Source organism: Typha angustifolia, chromosome 15 (genome assembly GCF_048772165.1).
Source record: "Typha angustifolia cultivar Huaian chromosome 15, ASM4877216v1, whole genome shotgun sequence".
NCBI classification, from domain to species: Eukaryota; Viridiplantae; Streptophyta; class Magnoliopsida; order Poales; family Typhaceae; genus Typha; species Typha angustifolia.
The window spans coordinates 17,780,037-17,794,743 of NC_133253.1; the positions used below are offsets into that span (position 1 = coordinate 17,780,037).

The 14,707-nt window shown below is 36.5% G+C and overlaps 1 protein-coding gene across 4 annotated transcripts; it reads left to right on the top strand.

Annotated features, from left to right (window-relative positions):
* The first annotated feature begins 1,061 nt into the window (after positions 1-1,061).
* LOC140777136 (dihydrofolate synthetase) lies at positions 1,062-13,999 on the top strand. 4 transcript variants are annotated; one of them, XM_073121047.1, is made up of 13 exons: positions 1,062-1,323; positions 1,397-1,474; positions 3,115-3,426; positions 4,306-4,635; positions 5,885-5,982; positions 6,384-6,534; positions 8,873-8,935; positions 9,600-9,761; positions 10,928-11,119; positions 11,265-11,364; positions 12,339-12,470; positions 12,546-12,677; positions 13,336-13,999. In XM_073121047.1, the coding sequence occupies exons 4-13, from the start codon at positions 4,360-4,362 to the stop codon at positions 13,692-13,694; spliced, it is 1,665 nt and encodes a 554-aa protein (XP_072977148.1). In that variant the 5' UTR covers positions 1,062-1,323; positions 1,397-1,474; positions 3,115-3,426; positions 4,306-4,359; the 3' UTR covers positions 13,695-13,999. The 4 variants fall into 4 exon arrangements, with proteins under 4 accessions (XP_072977148.1, XP_072977147.1, XP_072977149.1 ...); XM_073121046.1 differs by having other exon boundaries at positions 4,316-4,635; XM_073121048.1 differs by lacking the exon at positions 3,115-3,426.
* Positions 14,000-14,707: the final 708 nt, after the last annotated feature.

Genomic DNA, 14,707 nt, shown 5'->3' on the forward strand with positions numbered 1-14,707 from the left:
TGGATCGACTCGGCTCGATTCAAGCTCTAGAAAGCTTGCGCTCGGCTCATTTGGTCGCCGTGTTGATGAGGAATGAAGAGCTTGAAGAGCTTGATGTCTTCATGGATGATGCGCTGGGAGTAGATTTGGTTAGATTAATATTATAGTCAATACTAAAATTTGGTCAAAAATTTCATACATGAATTTGTTGATTAATGTTGGGAAACAAGAGGATAACAAATTAAAATCTAAGTTATTTGTCTTCACTCTAGAAGTTGCTTCCTCGACAGCGGAGGAGGGAGTCAAGTGATCCGCCGTTTACGAGCTCGAGGACGAGATAACATGTTGGATGAGTTGGGGAAGTTGGTGCAGCAGTGAAGGATAGAGGGGAAGTCAGTGGTCAAGACTAAAGAGGGTTTTGATAAGAGAGTTTCAGTGGTGAGCGGTGACCAGTGACCGGTGAAGATGGGTTTCACCGTTTTGGATTTTGGTAGTGAAGAGAGTTTGGCTGATGGGAACTTTGGAGATATAAAGGTTGGAGGTTAAGGTTTTTCTTTACTTATACACATCATATTAACCATTGGATCTAAACTTATTATACATACATATATAATATATATATATATATATATATGCACAAACTTAATTAAACCGAGTTTAAGTAAGCCATACTTTGATAAGTTTTTCCAGCCTAATATATCAACTCGGCTCATTTAGAGCTTGAGCTGAGCCTGCGAGTCTCATGAGCCCATGAGCTTTTTTTGACAATTCTAATTAGTCATCTATTGTAATTTACATCGATGGTAATATTAGAGAATATGCTACTGGTAGAGGTGAAAACGGTTGAATTAACTCTGACTCGACCCAATCTACGTCGAATTCAGGTCAGAAAATTTTACTCGACTCGGATATACATTCAGATACGATTAGGCTTTTGCAAAATATTTCAATATGGATATGGGTCAAATAAAGTTTTTCAAATATAGATATCTTATATCCGTTTATTCGCATAAATTGTAAATAATATAGTAATATACTTATTTATTATAGATCCTATCCGCTACCCATTAGGCTGTTATCCCTCTCGTTCCCACCCCTTACTAGTTAGTAGTTGCTAGTTTCTAATCTCCATCTCGTCATCTTTCTATAGCCCTAAGCTTTCACGAACGAGAGTTGAAGCCTGATCATCAAATTCATCTCCTCCGTTGCCAAGCCAACACTTCTTCGCCAAGATACGCCTCCGCTTCTCCGCCAAGCTCCGCCTCTTCGCCGTCGCCAAGCCACCGCCTCTCCGCCTCTCTACCTCGAGCTCGCTTTCCACTTTGAGGGCCCCCTCCATTCACGGTTAGCCCCCTACCTCGAGCTCGCTCTTGGATTTCCTGTAGAGTAGCCTTGACGTCGTCGCTCGGTTTCTTAGGGCTGCGCCTCGCCGTCGTCACCTCCGCTGGCATTCCCCGTCCACGGTCTACCCGCTTCTCAAGGGCTCTCCACTCTTGTGAGTCTCTCTCTCTCACCCTCACCTACCGACCTCAATCTCCACCATTTGTCCTCTTACCCCACTCCACTGTCACCACCACCACCACCACCTGCTACTGCGGTGACTGTCCGACCCTCACATCTCTGTTTTGGGCTGATTTGTAGCCTAGCAAGCCTATATATGAATGAATAAATCTTGTGCGTATGTACTTTGGTGTATATGTGTATGGATATATGATTGTAAATGTGCAGGTATGGATGTGCAAGTATAATGTTTGAGACCTTTGGTATAATCTCGAGTTTATTTCTTGGTGAATTTTGATACATTTAATATTAGTGTATGTGTAGCCATATATATATATATGTATGTATGTATGTACGCTTCTTTTTGTCATTATCAATGTTATTAACTTTTATCACCCAAATATGGAATAGCTTATTGTTTACTACTATTGTATCATCAGCCTGATAGTACCATTATATACTCCCCATTGACCATCACCCTTTCATTCTACTCCTAGATTAACAACCCCTTACCAACTCATGCCTATTCATATATACTTGTAAATATGACTATGTATACATGCATGGTCATGAATATGTAGCAGTTGATCCTAATAACTTCAATGGATAAGCGGGGCAAACTTAACTAACAGAGGAGGTTTATGCATACTTAGTTATAATGACATCTTGTATAAATAGGCGTGCAAACCAAATATGCTTACTTAGTTGTATGCATATAAATATAAATGCACAACCCTCTTATTACCTTCCCCTTATATATTATTACCTTTGGACAATCATGGTACCTTTTAAGATAGTCGTAAATCCTATAACCTCTCTTCGATGTTTTCTCCTTCGTTTAGGCTTTATATTCTGCAACCCATCCTGCTAACCAAAAAACTATCCTTTCTTCCAATTATCTTTTTTCCTCTATCTCGTACTCTTTCGTTAAGCATGTCAAACATATATTTGATAAAATTAACCAAGTAAGGATTTTCATCTCAGACTCACTGGGGATTAGCCTAAGTCAAGAACCTCAAAGTTTGGTGTAAGTAACTCCTAACTAGCATTTGATGATAAAACATTTAGTCCTTGGTTGACATTCCAGGCAAGTAGACATCCCGTAAATATTCCTTACAATATTGAATAATAATTCATGCTCGTGCATAGAGTGATATGTTTCATTGTAGTTTATTACCCATTATATTGTCAGTATTTAAGTGATTTGCTATTTGTTAGTAGTCTTCTGTAAGCATCATATTGTGAGTAGTAATTTAGCTCACATTCTCTTATACGTGGATATTAAGTGCTATTCTGTCTAGCTTGTAATTATGCTAGATAGGTGCATATATTTTCACTTGCGCATTACACTCCACACACTGAGTCACCCTATCGAGCAAGTCGTAGACTTGCAGGCTTAGTCTAACAGTACCAGAGAGTCCTCCAGGATAAGGGTGGGCACATGCACAGAGTGTGCTATAAATACTATTATTATATTAGAGATTATGTCTTGTGAATCCTAGACAATCATGCAAGCTGCCCATTGGGCATAAGCTAGCATTGGTTATTTCACGACTCAACCTATTATTATTGGTGGTTATCATAAACTTTGTGCAAAGTTTGGATTAAGTGGACTATACGGTACTTGATTTGCAGGGTTTAGGGTGCAGTTTTGGGTTGAGGGCTGGTGGGGGTATACTGCACCAACATGTGATGATGAGCTGAGGGATCGTGTGATTACTCCGCACTGACGTGCGATGATGATTTGTTGTGATGGTAATAGGCTTTAGCACCAAGGTTCTCAGTTTGCAGTAGTAGACCATCGATCAACTATTCACCAAACATGACAGATGATAGTACCACTTAGTTTCACTCTCTCCTTGGGGATGGGTTTGGGTTATATGAGCTATGAGAGCCCCTTGAGCAATGAAACAATGGTTTTGATGAACATCAAGCTACACAACATTTGTGAGTGCAAATGACATTTATGCACCTTTTGTCTATATTTAAGTTTCTCATTTATTTTTCATGAATAATGATATTTTCATTGTATGTTGGGATGTAGTTCCGTTTGTTGAGATCTAGGTCCACTTTCTGTTGCTTCTTTGGTGAGCGGTTATCATTTAAACATATGTTCTGATTTTTATACCATGTTGATCAATTCATTGGAATCGATATTTGAGAAAGGAGCTACCCATTCTTTAGGCCCTTGTGACCATCCTAGCACTCATCGAGGTTAACCATATGTGTCTCATGTGCTAGGGGCACGTGTTGGGCATGTGCTTGAGTTGGGGTGTTATATTTTTTTTGCTACTTGTTCCGTTAGTATTATGATTCTCATATGTAAGATCCAACTCGTATTCAATTTATATATGTATGTATCTGTTCAGTCATGATATAGTTTTAAATTTTATTATCTGTCTAATATATGAATCCGTATCCAATGTAAAAATATAGATTTAGATATAGGTTGAGCATTATCCGATTCGTTTTCATCCTTAGTATCTCATTAGGCGATAAGACCCATAGAGGTCAGATACAACTAAGTAATATATGTTTGGATACTCAACATGTCCAATTCAAAAGCTTTAGGATTTGAGTGAATCAAATTAATAAGTGAATCTGCATGCGGATAATGTTTTCTTGAACCCTAAGCCCCTAACCATTCCCTAGATGGGAACTCAATTGACTTGAAGATTTGGAGTCAATATTCTATATTGATATAAATTCTTTTCACTATAGTTATTATATCATTTGGAACTAAGCATCAAGTGATTTTTTTTCAACACATTTCTCATCGTCCGGATTGGATTGGTCATGCTATGAATTGAATATGGAACTTGAAAGAATTTCTCAGCCTTCCCATTCCATATACAAGCACCTCAGAAAAGCACAATAGAGATGCTATGCCTACCCAGACTATGGTGGCCCCTTCGCCATATGAGGTGGCGAAATGAGAGTGCCATGTCAGTGTTGAAGAGGAGCTCGAAATCGTACTCGGCCATGTTGGAGGAGGACAAAGATCTCGGCGAGTTCTTGGATTACTTGGATAAGATGAAGAATTACGAGAGGGTGGATATGCCCAAGGGAGCCGGCACAGACTCGGATGACGGTTTTGATCTTGGAAGAATGACTCGGCTGCTGGACCGATTGAATAACCCCCATACCCATTTCAAGGTACTTTTTTTAAAAGACATTTAGTTTGGGGTTGTTCGATCTTGTTTGGAAAGTTATCATTGTATGTGTTTGCTACTTTGCTCAAAATTTTGATTTGTATAGTTAGTGCATACTATCTAAATTTATCATCAATATAATTTTTTTCACTTGATGTCTGTATTGTTGCTTGCATGAATTAATTATTTTTCAAAATTAGGTACTAAACGGTAGTTCATGATTTGATATATAGTTGATCCCTCAAACTTTTGGGTTTATTGGTTATATAACAAAGGCAGCATTTTTACTTTATTTTGTTTTGCTTTCTCTCTCTTCTCTCTTTTTTCTTTTCTTTTTGTACTTATTTCTATGTGGACAATTCATTGCCATTTCATTCCTCCTCATTTTAAAAGCTTCATTTGTTGCCTGTCATATATCTGAATAATAATATTTTCCTCTACATTTTCATGGTTCAGGAGCCAAGGAACTACACGTTGCCACTTCTGTATAAAATTCCATTTTTTTTCTTGCTAGATTATGTATCAAACAGTTGACTCATCATTGACAAGTCTTTAGGATTATATCTTTACCAAAGTGCTTTGACTTCTGTTTTCTGTGTTTGGTCTTTTTGAGTTACATACATATTCCTTGTAATGTCTTTATCTTCACTATGCGAACTTCTTCCAAGTTTTCTTAAGCCTCCTTTTGCTCTGTAGGTTCTCTGGTACTTACAAGGCCTTACTGAAGTTTCATTCATTAACCATTTCATCTTTTAATAGTTCCTGCATTCATAATTTTGAGATATTTATAGAAAGCTAACATTACTGTGCTTGTTTCACATGTCTATCTTTTACGTTCCTTTTGTTATTCCAATAGTATTTGCTTACTTTTCTATTTTGGTTCAATTTTGATCCATGATGTATTCTTATTGTGTTACCACAAATCATGGATATGACAGGCCTTTTTATAGAAAAAGTTTGTCATTCATGTTTATGCCACAGTGATTTTCCAACATGTTCAGTTGCCATGAAAGTCTACTTTTATAAATTCTGTAATATCTCATTGTTTAGTCATTATAAATGCAGGTTGACTGGAGGTTTCACTGTTTTGTTATTTAATTCTTTATTTGGGATCATGTTATTCCCCCATGCTTTATGGACCCAATCTTTACCTATTATTAAAGTTCTTACTCACTGGTATCATTCCGTTCATTTAGTAGATTAAAGGTCAGACTGTTAAACATATAACCAACTAATCAGGATCATGTCTGTAGGTTGTCCATGTTGCCGGCACCAAGGGAAAAGGATCAACTGCAGCATTTCTGGCCAATATTTTGCGGGAACAAGGTTATGTAGTTGGCTGCTATAGTAGGTATTTTATGTCTGACCTATATCTCTCAAATACTCTATAACAAACATACCTTTTCGATCCTCTTTTTATTTCAACTTCTGGTCTCTAAGTTTTATGTACACAAAGTTGTACTTTCAGTCCTTTTCCTTTGCGAACAGTCAAACAATTAGTATTAAGAGTAAAAAATGACAGATCATGAGTTCCCTGAGGTGCAAGAAAGTTTGTTGCTCTGTTCTTTTTATTTCTTATACTTTTTATGTTGCAGGATGTATGATGCATGGAGTACTATCAAAGATGTGCTTATGGTGTAGATGCTATCAAATTATTGGACCATATGTTTTTCGAACTGTCAAATTGTTATGTATCATTCTAGGTTTGCTTAGTCAAGGCTGATGGCAAACCTCCAATAATCATTCATGCAGTCCTCATCTTTTGACCATTCGTGAACGTATTTCTATTGGAAGAACGGGAAGTCCTGTTTCAGCAAAGTTAATGAGGAACCTTTTCCATCAGACGAAGGAAGTTCTTGATAAATCAATTGAGCTGGAAAATGGAGCCCTCACCCATTTTGAGGTAGTTATTGGCTAGTTATCTATCTGACCACTATGTTTAGATGTAATTGGAGCTATCATTCTTAACATTTACTTTTTCTTAGGTAAATCAAATTTCATAGGCAAACTTTTCTGTACAAACACCTTAAGACTTGACTTTTGGCAATACTATATGTCAATGCTGGTGTTTTCTTTGAAGACACATCGAATACACTTTAAACTTCCTAACCTTGGGAACAGTTCATGTGCAAATATTCTGTCATCATTCTTATATCATGTAATAGTGTGATAAAAATGAACAAAAAGATGAAGCTATTGTGATTTGGATTAACTACTTTATGTTGACTCCATGAAATTCTTTGTTATTACTTTATGTTCTTTTCAGTTATCACTGTTTTTATGTCAATCTTCATTGTTACATGTCCGTAGACACTATGAAATCATGAGTCATTCTTCCCATGATTATTGTCTTTCAAATGTATTAAAACTGTGCCATGATATGTTGTAGTTCTTTTTTCTTCTTTTTTTCGCTCTTTTGCTCGTTACTTAGCATGATGTCTATTCAGAGTGCAAATAAAAATTGATTAATATTGTACAATCTTTTAATGCTATATTGACATTGCTTTCAGCACACCTCATTTTGAGCCCCTTTTATTTGCTTTGAAACTCACCAGCACTGACATATATATTTAACTTTTCTTTCTTCTACTCCATATGATGTGAATGTGATGGATGAAGACTGCTATGTTGTCTCACTTTTGTAAGTTCATTACCTACATAGACATACTTGCATAGAAAGGCTAGTGAAGAAGAATGAAAAAAAAAATGTCATAGCTCTGGGGTTGATTTCTATTAGCCTATGATAGAATTCATGTATTTGATTTCTTACATGGATGTTAGGGTTAATATTTAGTGAATTTTTCACTGGAGTGCTATATGCTAATGATTTGGATTCATTGTGGCTTATTTCTTGATATGATCAATCCAATTGTCCAATTTATATATTAAGGAAAATTATCATATTTTTCTAGCCTATGATTAGCTTATAGGCTCATGATCTATTATTAACAAAAAAAAATGAAAGTCTAGGCTGAAGTTTAAACGGGGGTTAGGCTTAGGGTTACTAGTTATATTTTATTTTTTCTGAATTACTGTAATACAGTAGTATCTACAGGACTGTAGCATCAGCATGGTACTGCAGCAGAGAATAGTACCAAGGATTTTTATTTTATTTTATTAAAAAGTCATAAATAGTCTAGATTAGGGTTTGTTAGGTTATTTTTATTAGATTAAAAGTTTGTTTCCCAGTAGTAACTTAGAGTTTATTTATAGAAGGCCATTAGAGGGCTCAAACATATTTCTTTGGCCAGGTGTGCCATGTTATCTCTCTCTTCTATTTATTATTTTCTCCTCATCTTCTACCTTTTTCTCATCTCTTTAATCATCTCTATAGGAAAATTCGCCATTGCATTATAGGACCTCCTACTTTGTCCTACATCAGCCAGTTTTCCTGTTTTCCTTAGTAATATTCTAATTCGATTTATAAGTAACTCTGTGTACAAAACTTAATGCACATATATGATCATTCAATGTACAGTTGCTTGAGAACATATTTTGTTAAAGCCTATTCCCTTGGCATGTATTTGACAGCAATAAGAGAAATAAGGGTAGGGTGGGCAAGAAGAATAATTGGAGATTTATCTCTTCAAGTGGCCACCATGATAAATTCTCTTATATGGCACTTTCAAATTGTCTGTATGCTGTCTCTATTAGGTAAGTTCTAACTATGGTGGTTATTCCATGGATGAATATATACATGGATACAAAGTTGGAGGCTTTCATGGGATTATTCTTTTGTGCATCATCATCTATCTGCATTTCAAAGAATATCATTCATATCCAGGGAAGAGAAGGATCTAGTTCATATCCAAGCCTAGAGAAAGGAGGAATTTTGTTAGGTCGCTTCATATTCATTGCAGAATTTTTTCCAAGACAACTATTGTTACTGAGGTTTATAGCTAAATGGAAAAAATTGATTCATGTAAGTGACCCCGAATAATTGGAAAACAAGGTTTGTTGATGTTGTGGTGGGGTCTGGTGTGAGTGGGGTGGCACAGTCCTTGTTGGTAGATGAAAGTGGTAAGCCAGGCCATTCAATTTGCCTTTGCCTTCTGATATGAAGGTGAGCCTCAGTTAAATACTAATTACAACACAAACATTTTTAGCTTTGTTTTTCTGATAAAGAAAAGCACTTTTTCTTTTTTATATTTTGGTTTTACATTTCATACAACAAGGTCTCCTAGAGTCTTCACCAACAACTAATTTCTATACAAGTATGACATTCTGTTTTTCTCTTATAGGTGTTCACTGCTCTTGCTTTTCTCGTATTCTCTCTAGAGAAGGTTGATATTGCTATTATTGAGGTAAGTAGCTCTTTGCTTATCAGATGCAGAATTGGACCATTGGTATCCCTAACTGTTTTCCTGATCAGTTGATTGTTAAAGGACTTTACTGTTTTGCATCTTCAATGCATATTCTTTTTGCAACATTGCAACTTGTGAGTTTGATGTTGGAAACTAAACATATATTTGCTGTGTAATGTGTCTTGTTTAGTAATGATGTCCAAATCAAACTTTCCAACCTTCCTTCTGGTGGTGATCTCATTGAAATAGTTTTTGTATGAATATGCTGAAGTCATCCAGATTATAAATGGGTTGAAGTAAGGATTGTTGTGCCGACTGGCACGGGACACTTGCTTTGTTGGTGTACTATCAACACGTGATACGAGGGGGTGCTGCATAGTACCCTTCCTCTCGCCTCCTATGGATCGCTGCAAAGACTTGCCATTGCCCTTGCCATATGTCGTGCCATCCCGTGCCATGGGCATGACTATCCTTGTGTTGAACGTACCAAATTTTAAACCTCATGAGTAGGCATATGTAGTGCATTATTGTTTTTCTCTTCCTATACGCAGATGGTCTTTACATTACAAAATCATCCCAGTATGCAAGGTTCTTTCCTATTTTGGGGCTTATTGACCTCTTTAAGAGCAAATACAATCTAAACCTTTTCTTTTTAACTTCACAGGCAGGTCTTGGGGGAGCTAGGGATGCAACGAATGTTATACGCAACACCGAACTTGCTGCATCCATAATAACATCAATAGGCCATGAGCATTTGGCTGCTTTGGGCGGTTCCTTAGAAAGCATAGCAATGGCTAAGTCAGGAATCATCAAACATGGTCGTCCAGTTATGTACCTGTCATTGGCTTTATCCTGTTATATAGAACTCTTTTATTAGTTTTTTGCCTACTTTATCCTTTTGCATTATTACCTCTTCCTTTTTTTTTTAGTGATGATTATTCGTCTTTACTTACAATACTATAACCATATTCCATGAGCAATTTTCTATTTAAACAATCTCAATTCTGCATATTTAATTCATTGTAATTAAAGCAACAAATAAAGTAATTTGCACAAGGATTTTGAATGGAATTCATTGAGTTCCTTTTCTGCATTTTCTTTTTTTTTATTATATCTGAAATTTACTTTCTGTTGGCGATATTTCTTTGAATCTTTTTTAGGTTATGGTAGTTACAATCTCCATTTGGAACTTTGCCATATGTTTATTGTTGCAAGTACCCATCACTCGTGTATAGTGAGCTGCTGCTTTTCAGTTAAATAATCTGTAAACCCTGTAAGAGAGTTCCTAATTTTGGAAGATCCACACTTGATTATCAAAGAAGCTCTATACACTTTCCTTTTAGGATTTAGGCATACTTTTTCTGCAAGAACTCTCCTGAAGTATAGAGTTTTTATCCTGATCATGCAGGTGCTAACGGACTGTTTTCCTTTTTTTTTAAAGTTTCTGAGCTGAAATCGAATATTCAGATGCTTTTCTTTGTCATTGTGAAAACAAAATCTCGGTATTATATTGAGGTTTTGCATTTGACATAGCTAATGAGTCAGGCAATGAAAAGGCATAGGTTAGATGTGCTTTGATCTGAGATGTGGCAACTGTAAGGTACTGATATAATACTTATATCACCATGGTGTCACATGAAGCTGACAGCCATTATGAACTACTATATCTGCTACCATAGTCCATCGATAATTGAATGGTTCTACCATAGTCTGAATAATATTTGATTTCATATTTCATAGGATGCAGTATCTGTCATTGCAACCCTCTATATTACTAGTCTGTGATGCATATTGTCCTTGCTTTGAACAAAATAAACTAACATAAATTTGAATTTGAATCTATTTATTTTCATCTTCCTATTATGTTATATTCTCAGATTCCTACATTCAAGAATCAGTGACGTCACTGTAAGAGGATTAAATGCACTTTTAGCCTTCTCTGCATGGAATATATTATTGTTGTTGTGACCGTCCACTGAATAAATCTTTCAGGTTGTTATTGGTGGCCCTCTTAAGATGAACATTGAACAAATTATTCGGGACAGAGCATCCTTAATGGAGTCTCCAGTCATATCAGCATATGATGCTGGCATCCAGAGCACTTCAAAATGCTTTGGAAGAGAAGATGACCAACCTTATCAAACCTGTGACATATTTATCCAAGTACAAGAAGATAACCAATTGGTACAGTTTGCAAGCACATGTTTCATTTTCTTAGAGTTTTAAAGAGCAACTTATGTTTTGTCAAGATTCCTCCTTGAACAGTATCTTCCCCCAGGAAGAGTTGCTCTCAATCTTACTCTTCCAATGATATTGGACGTTTATGCAGTTTATTAGCTTGGGCAATATAAAGCTCCATATGTTTGGAGCCCATCAACTTCAGAATGCTATTACAGCCACTTGTACAGCTCTTTGCCTCCGTAATCAAGGTAAGGACATACTTACCTCTTTCTGCAGATCCCCTATAATTTGAAGCAAAGCCAACTCCAGTTTTGACGTAACTATGTAAGTCCATGCAAATTATTTCCTTATGGGTTGCATATGTAGGAGGAGGTGGAAAAACAGAGAAGAATACGAAAACATACTCGTGAACCAATACGTTTAAACTTAAGACTCCTTGATCTGAAGATAGCTTCATCTATATTTCAGTCATTAAAATGAAACTATAGGGTGGAGATATTCAGAACAAGTAGTTAACAATTTTTTCAGTGTTGCCATGATGAACATTGGATGTTTTTCACCTTTTCCTTCTTGCTTTCATGCCAATTCCCATTGAGCTAGAAGATATAAAGGCTCTCAGATAGCGAGCTCACTTGCATCTAGCTTCCAGTAGGAGCTCTCAGATAGATTCATTAATGATTGTGAGCTAGGATCCTTGTTCCATAATTTTCATTTTGTGGCTTGGTGTATGATGGATCATAATCCAGGAATACTTGCCCCAGCATATTTTAGTCAGATTTGAGCTGATTTTGTCCAGTTCCAGAGGTTCTCCTAATTTACAAAGGCATCTACTTTATTTATTAAAAAATTCCCATGTATTAATATGCTTTTGTTTTTCCAATATTATAATCATGCAACAGTTAGGAGACACTCTCCCTAGCTCTTCATTGGCAGGAGCCATGCTCGCTGAGTTGCCTCTTTTCTTGTAATCAATGCAACATCATTTGGAGTTGATTGAGACAAACATTCAACGCTACAAACAAACTACATATTCTAGATACCTTTTGTCAAAAATTTTATTCCATGTACAAAAATAGATAGTTCAATGACTCAATGCTGATTTGAAATTTGACATAATAGTAGCACAGTAAAATTTTGAGTACATCTGTACATATTGATTGGTGTACTTCTTTTATCATGTTGCTACTTTCTTGTTCTTATTTGATGGTTATCTTAAAACAAGGTTGGATGATATCTGATGCATCTATTCGAGCTGGTTTGGAGCAGACACAGTTGCTTGGAAGAAGCCAATTTCTGACACAGAAGGAAGCCTCAGGATTAGGGCTGTATGGAGTGTCTTTACTTGTTGATGGAGGTTAGTGCTGATTTATTGGTGATCCTCTTTTGTTTCTTTTATAAACTTTTGTTCACTATTTGAAACATATTGCAGCTCATACTGATGCATCTGCTAAAGCTCTATCAGATGTAATAAGGATGATGTATCCTAATGGACCGTTGGCCCTTGTGGTGGCAATGGCGAGCGATAAGGATCACGTAGCATTTGCTAGAGAGCTTCTTTCAGGTGCTATAGATTCCTTTTAAATCTTTCAGTGCTTCTATTAATCTGATATCTTCTATTAGTACCTTGAAAGTAATTTATGAACTAATATGTGCCTTTGTAGTCTGAATTCTGAAGTATTCACGGTATTAGGAGTTGTCTGCTATTGTTTCTTTTTCAAGTTTTACGATTTTGTTCCAATTCTACCGGTTTAATCTTATTATTATGGTTATGATCTGTACCACAAGTATTTATCACTGCAGTGAGCAGCTTAATTTCTCCACTGGGCCAATGTATGGTTTTGATCCCTGAATGGTCAACAATAAGAAGTATAATTTCTTGTTAGCTCGATTTGTTCTATGTAACCAAAAACTAGTGTTACCTACTGATCATGTGTTAGCAGTTTTCAACTTTTTATCTCAAATCTTCCATCAATGATCAATGCTCACATGCTACCGGTATAGTACTTTAGCACCAGCACAAGCCTGGTGTGACACAAGGATGACTTAGTGTACTGAGTTTTGTATCTGCACAGTATACATCAGCATAGTACTATATTACTGTCACAGATGCATGTCGTGCCTGTATATTGCATGTCTATGCAATACTTTGTCAATTTGATGCACTGGTGGCACTTGAATATTTAATTCTTCACTACTTCGGTGCTTCAAATTTATCACAGGTCGAAGACCAGATGTCGTTTTATTGACAGAGGTGAACATTGCTGGCGGAAAATCTCGTGCGCTTTCAGCTTCATCATTAAAAGATGCCTGGATCAGGGCTGCACAAGATCTAGGTATTAATTTTTCAGACAGAGGGTTGATTGACTACAGCAGAACTCCCTTGGATGATGGCTGCTCACAAGGATCATCTGGGAGCGACCAACCCATCATGATCGGCTGCCAAACTGTGCTAATTACCGATTTAATTAAGGTCGCTTCGCATTTCCTCCAGTGCAAAGCAAGAGATCGACCTGGCCTCATTGTTGCCACTGGCTCCCTGCATTTAGTCTCGTCATTGTTACAAACTGTGTACCAGTAATCAGTCTGTTGACCCTCAAAAGGTTCGAGTATTTAAGATGCTGCAGTAAAGCTAATTTTCTTGCTACAGAGGTGTCACTGCAAGTATCAAATGGATATCTATCGGATAGGAACTGGATAGTGGCAAATTCATGTGCATCTATTTCTATTTGTAAATACAAATAGAAATACAGATGTTAAACGAATTGTAAACATGGCGATTTTGTTTGTTTGATACAGTAAACAATATTCGCAAATGGTTGATGTAGCTACATACAATGTGATATTATTGGCAATTGGTTTATGTACTTATATACAATGTGATAATATTGGCATGTGTATAAATTGTGGGTTATCCTTGTGCTTTAATTTAGTAGATGACTTGAGTTTTAGGTCAGACAATCAAATGAAACCTTACAACTTACGGAGAAAAGCAAGAGCTCAATCTTAGTTGAAAGAATTCTTACTATATTTCTTTGAACCCTAATTCAACTCAAAAACTTTTTTGAGGCTTGAGCCAAGATAATATGTACAAGTTACTCATTATTATATATGAAACCAAACCTAACATGTGTCCCTTAGCAAGATCTTCTAGTTAGAGTTTGAAGAGAACACTTGGTATGGTTGATTTAGACAACACCTGACACCTCCTCGCTGGAAGGCCAACATGACAAGCATGTTTAACTATTACTTTTGGATGTTTATGAGATCTCTCACATGTTTAATGAACTCCACTTGATGATAGAATCTACCTCATTCTTTTATTCATGCAAACGAGGAGCAAAGTCTCTGCTCATCATCTCTATGGCTTATTATTATTCCTTAAGTATAGAAACTAAACATGATAAGTAGCTCAAATTGCTACATACTTACTACTTTAGGAGCATCAAAGATGGCTTTCCACCTTGGCACTTGGATTTCTTGAACTTAACCTTACTTCTTAGCAGCCAAAGCTAAATGAATCCATCACACGGATGGTCTCGTCCATTTGTTGCTGTGCGTTCACATGGTTTTGTTTCCACTGCTCATAGCAAA

Excerpts from the sequence above, each read along its gene's own strand:
- LOC140777136 (XM_073121046.1), top strand. The coding sequence starts at position 3,309 with ATGATAGTACCACTTAGTTTCACTCTCTCCTTGGGGATGGGTTTGGGT. Across the intron at positions 11,120-11,264 it reads TACAAGAAGATAACCAATTG|TTTATTAGCTTGGGCAATAT; the intron begins GTACAGTTTGCA and ends ACGTTTATGCAG. Across the intron at positions 12,678-13,335 it reads TGCTAGAGAGCTTCTTTCAG|GTCGAAGACCAGATGTCGTT; the intron begins GTGCTATAGATT and ends AATTTATCACAG.